This window comes from Epinephelus lanceolatus, chromosome 22 (assembly GCF_041903045.1).
Source record: "Epinephelus lanceolatus isolate andai-2023 chromosome 22, ASM4190304v1, whole genome shotgun sequence".
Taxonomy (NCBI): Eukaryota; Metazoa; Chordata; class Actinopteri; order Perciformes; family Serranidae; genus Epinephelus; species Epinephelus lanceolatus.
Genome location: NC_135755.1, coordinates 29425677 through 29430334, shown reverse-complemented (window position 1 = coordinate 29430334; position 4658 = coordinate 29425677). Strand labels below are relative to the sequence as shown.

Below are 4658 nucleotides of genomic sequence, written 5' to 3'. Positions count from 1 at the left end.
GTCATGTTTTTGTTTCCTTAGTAATTCACACCCCTTTCATCTTAAAAGTAACTGACAGTAAACCGGTGATTAAGATACATTTTTAATTGTCATAAACAGTAAAAGTAGTTTGATTGTAAAATGTCCACAATGGTTCATTTCCATACACTGCTCCGACTTTTTAACCAAAAGCAGATGTAGTAAAAGACAGAATTTGGCTGTATATGTCTGCTTTGAGGCTACAGTGGATAGGTATGGATATTACAAAAGAGTGGATCTTTTGACAAATATGAAACAATGTCTCTACTCAGTTATATAGTGTTGAGTTCATGTTAAGAAACGGTTCAAGTCTTTGCACTTTGAGATCTGTGTGCTGCACACAAATGTTTCTATTTCCATCCTACTCTCACACAGTATTTAGATCAGCGAAAGAAACTATAAACCGAGTGGAAGTGTTTTTGCTGATGAGGCTGAAACTCTCTGAAATGAGTGTCTTCACCGAGAGCTGAAACACACTCTGCATTTCCACTGGGTGGCACAATTGCTTTGACCAAATCCCAGCTCTGTGGTCAAGTCCAAGTCATATTGCTAGAAGACTATTATGTCCAGTTTCACTCTCCCTCTGGTTGTCTGGGCGAGCTCTGGTATTGAGGGTAATCTTTTTGCGGGTGTTTTGCCCTCTCCCCAAACAGGGCAGGGATCTTTGCAGCTCCAGCCTGGCGTCAGGGCACAGGAATATGTAGAAGAGGGGATCCAGCAGGGTGTTGAGGCTGGTTAGACCGTAGCACAGGCGATAGACGAGGAAAATGGAACGCTCAAATTCACACGGCTCATCAGTCAGCAGCAAGGACACAAATCTGTATCCGCCCACAAGGTGATAGGGTCCAAACACAACAATGAAGTTGACGGTGATCACGACTAGGATGCCCACGATTTTGTGCCGCTCATGGTCAGAGAGGGAGGGGGATCGCCGGAGAGTCACCCCGATGTGGGCTGAAGTGTAGCTAAGGGAGGAAGCAGAGATGCAGATGAGTACTCAGCCTGTCAGCCCAAATAAAAAAAAAGGTATACTTATGTATATTTAGTAAACTTCCATTAACACATTATTATGTACTGAAAGTGTGCTAATCAGAGTACTTAACAAACTAACACATACCATTTATCCTACTTAAGACACACTGAAATACGGTTAAGTGTATTTGACTGTAACCTTTTGAGACACCATTAAGATGCACTTAAATATTCTTAAGTACATCTTTTATCACTAATGCTTTACGTTTTCAAATATATTTCAATGTAGTTTCAGATGAATGCTAATATTGCAATAAACATATTTGAATTAAAAGGTAAAAAAATACATTTTAAGTATAATTTATTTAAATCTGTAATGAATTCTAGTGCATTTAAAATATTACTTAAAAATACTTTAAGTGGAATCAAAGTTAATATTTTTTTAAAGTTATATTTAGGTATGTTTTAATGCATACAGTATTAATGGTATATTACTAATGATATAGTATTAGCATACTAAGTACATTGTTAGTACATAAAAAAAGCGCACTTTTAGTGCATTGCTAATAAGTACATGGAGTATACTTACATTAAGTCTAGTTCATTGTACTCCATTTTTTTATGTAGGTCTGAGTACATTATTAGTACATTGCTAATAAGTATATTAAGTGTCCATTGTGCTGGATTTGGGGACATGGAATTTAATTTTCATATTTATGTTTTCATGAGTAAATAATCACCTAAGACTAAAAATGTTTTCGTTATCTTAAAATGAGCTGTTACAGCTACATAGGGAGCGGGCCCTCTTCCACAGAGCTGGCCATGTTGTTGCTACAGTAGCCCAGAATGGACAAATCAAACAATGGCTATAGACAGGGCTATTCCTGTTTTCATGTTTTTGTGTTGGCCAGCATAGTTCTCCTACATGCTTGGCACATGGGAGATTTCAGTTTTGCAACCTCACCATTAAACACCATTGAATTCTAGACACTGGACCTTCAGTATACTTAGATTAAGTGCAGTTCTAGCAGTCAGAATATACAATGGTTTGATGTTTATTATAGGAAAATAGATAATAAAGGAACTTACACCATTTATTTTGCTTAACTGCAGTCACACACAAGGAAAGTAGCGCAGTGGCTCAGTCACAAGGGTTTTCTTGATGTTTTGTATATACAAATGTTTTCAGTTTATGTTGCGATTGTCTACCAAATTTGAATTGAATGATTTCAACTTGAAAATTCCCTTTCCCCTTAAAAATTTGGACGTGAAAAATTTCCTGTGCATTTGAAAAAAGTTGACTCATTTGACCACAGAACCTTTACATGAATAGGTTTGGAAGCACGACAGTGCATAACATGCAGGAGTATCCTCACTGGGACATTAGGGTTAACTCACCCGAGTATGGCACATGGCAGCAGGAAGCCCAGGGCCACGGTGGTGATCTTGAAGTGGGCATATCTGGGGCTGACGGGGTACTGCTCCAGACACAGCAGTCTGTCAGCATCAAACACTGATGGCAGCAGCCCACTCAGGCAGAACAGGAAGGTGAGGCTCCAAACCGCCACACCGGACACTGCTGCCACCCTGACAGTCCGCACCCTGCGGCTGCTCAGCGGGTACACGATAGCCAGGCAGCGGTCCAGCGCTATCAGGCATAGGAACATGACGCTGGCATAGACGTTTACGTAGAACACGTAGCCCACCAGCTCACAGGTTAGCTGCCCATATGGCCAGCGGTGTGCACCTTGGAGATAAAGGATCCACAGTGGCAGGGTGAGCAACTGGAGGAGGTCTGACAGCAGCAGGTTGAGGATGTAGACCAGCTGGCAGCCTCCTCCACCTGAGCGACCCAGGTGGTACAGTCCCCAGAGAGACAGCAGGTTGCTGGGGAGACCCAATGAGAAGCTCAGGCCATAGATACAGGTCAGGCCAAATGTGTCCGTGTCCAACGGAAGGTTGCAGCTGTCATTGGACATGTCTCTGCTAGTCAAGCACCTGACATGGGAAACTAGAGGTGGCCTTGCTCAGACATGGATTGACACTTGCAGGATGATGAGCTGGTGTGGAAAAACCCATTCATTCACTCAAGGCAAAAGTTATCAGTTTGATGCATCCACTTGTTATCTGTCCATTGCATAATATTCACAAATGCATTCTCCTGTAGAAAAGCTCAGACTTGGATTGAGTGCTGTCAGTCAACCAGTCTTCAAGGCATCCAGGATCCATTAGGGAACACAACCCTACAGAGCAGATATCAAAAGCATTCTCAGATTGTATTGGTGCCAGCAGGTGCATCAACAGTCAAGCTGTACAACTCAAACTAAGACTTTTCACTCACCTCTCAAGCCTGTGAGGCTGACTTTGTTCTACAAAAGCGTGCTGCCCGCTCAGCAGCTGGGTGACCTGTGCTCAAAAAATGCTGGGAACACGGTGTCTCGACCAAGCCTCCTCTATTCTGTGATCGTTTCCTCCACAGGAAACCCACTTCTTCAGCTTTAAAGGCAACATCCTGAGGCAGGAGAACGCCTTTCTGTCCCAGAACAAAAACATATACTCTCTCTTTCTCCCTGTCTCCGGCTCTCTTACTCCAGTAGCAGACAGGATGATTGAGGTGAACAGGAGCTGTGAGGGAAGGAACTGATGTAGGGTGTCCACTAATGCCCTTTAGATTGTCGGTTGCTGGCTATGTGCCAGTAAAGACATTAACCCTTCTGCTGTGCTGTCTTTCAACATGCTTTTCTACACATTTGAATAGTGTTTTCACTGCAAGTATACAGAATTTTAATTTAGCAGCTTAGATTTGTTTTTATGATTAAATAGAGCCGTAAGATTTTGTTTATATTGTGCATCTTGTTAAATGTGTGTGTGTGTGTGTGTGTGTGTGTGTGTGTGTGTGTGTGTGTGTGTGTGGACTGAAAGAGTAAACCATCAAATTTTGATATGCTTTTGTGTGTGTGCTAGGGTTGGGACTAGGGGTAGGGTTAGGGGTTAGGGGGTTAGGGTTAGGGGGTTAGGGGGGTTGTCTCCAGAGAATGAATACATGTCAATACAATGTCTTTCTTACTGACAAAAACAAGAAAATTGTGAATCAGATTTGCAAGACAGCTGATTGACAGAAGACTACTGTAAGACCACAGAAAGTGAGAGCACACAAACAGCCATGTAGAACAAACATTTGTTGCAGTAAAAAGAAGTCAATGTAGAGCTTAAATCTAATTCAGTGTCACTGACAGCATTCCTTCTTAACTGAAAATGATTTATATCATTTATCCAGTGTACAACCAGCAAATGTTTGATTTACCCGAGGTGAACTTTGCTCATGTACTACTGGGAGGAAAAAAAAAAATCTTACACAATTGAAATTGTTTTGGGGAAGAATGGGTATGTTGAGACAATGGGTGTTAGGCAGTATTTTTACCGCATGGTTTCAAAGGGAGGAGGGTCTTATCACTCACTTTGTTTCCTTTAAAATGTCACCAATCTCTGATTTATTGAATAATCTAAGACTGTAACTAATAAACTGGCCTGTCCCTTGAGACATTACTACCACCCCGTTTTCTCCAGAGCTGTACTATCAAGGTCATCAAGCTTCACATGACTATGACTCGAGTCAGACTCGAGCCACAAATTTTATGAGTTCAAACTCAACAAAATCATAAAAAGAC

At 41.6% G+C, this 4658-nt stretch overlaps 1 protein-coding gene across 1 annotated transcript; it reads right to left on the bottom strand.

The window, feature by feature from the left end:
- Window positions 1-69: 69 nt before the first annotated feature.
- Window positions 70-3817, bottom strand: LOC117272778 (G-protein coupled receptor 4). The gene is made up of 3 exons (XM_033651826.2): window positions 3332-3817; window positions 2389-3233; window positions 70-983 (listed from the first exon to the last, which is right to left on the bottom strand). The coding sequence occupies exons 2-3, from the start codon at window positions 2967-2969 to the stop codon at window positions 560-562; spliced, it is 1005 nt and encodes a 334-aa protein (XP_033507717.1). The 5' UTR covers window positions 2970-3233; window positions 3332-3817; the 3' UTR covers window positions 70-559.
- Between the last annotated feature and the right edge of the window lie 841 nt (window positions 3818-4658).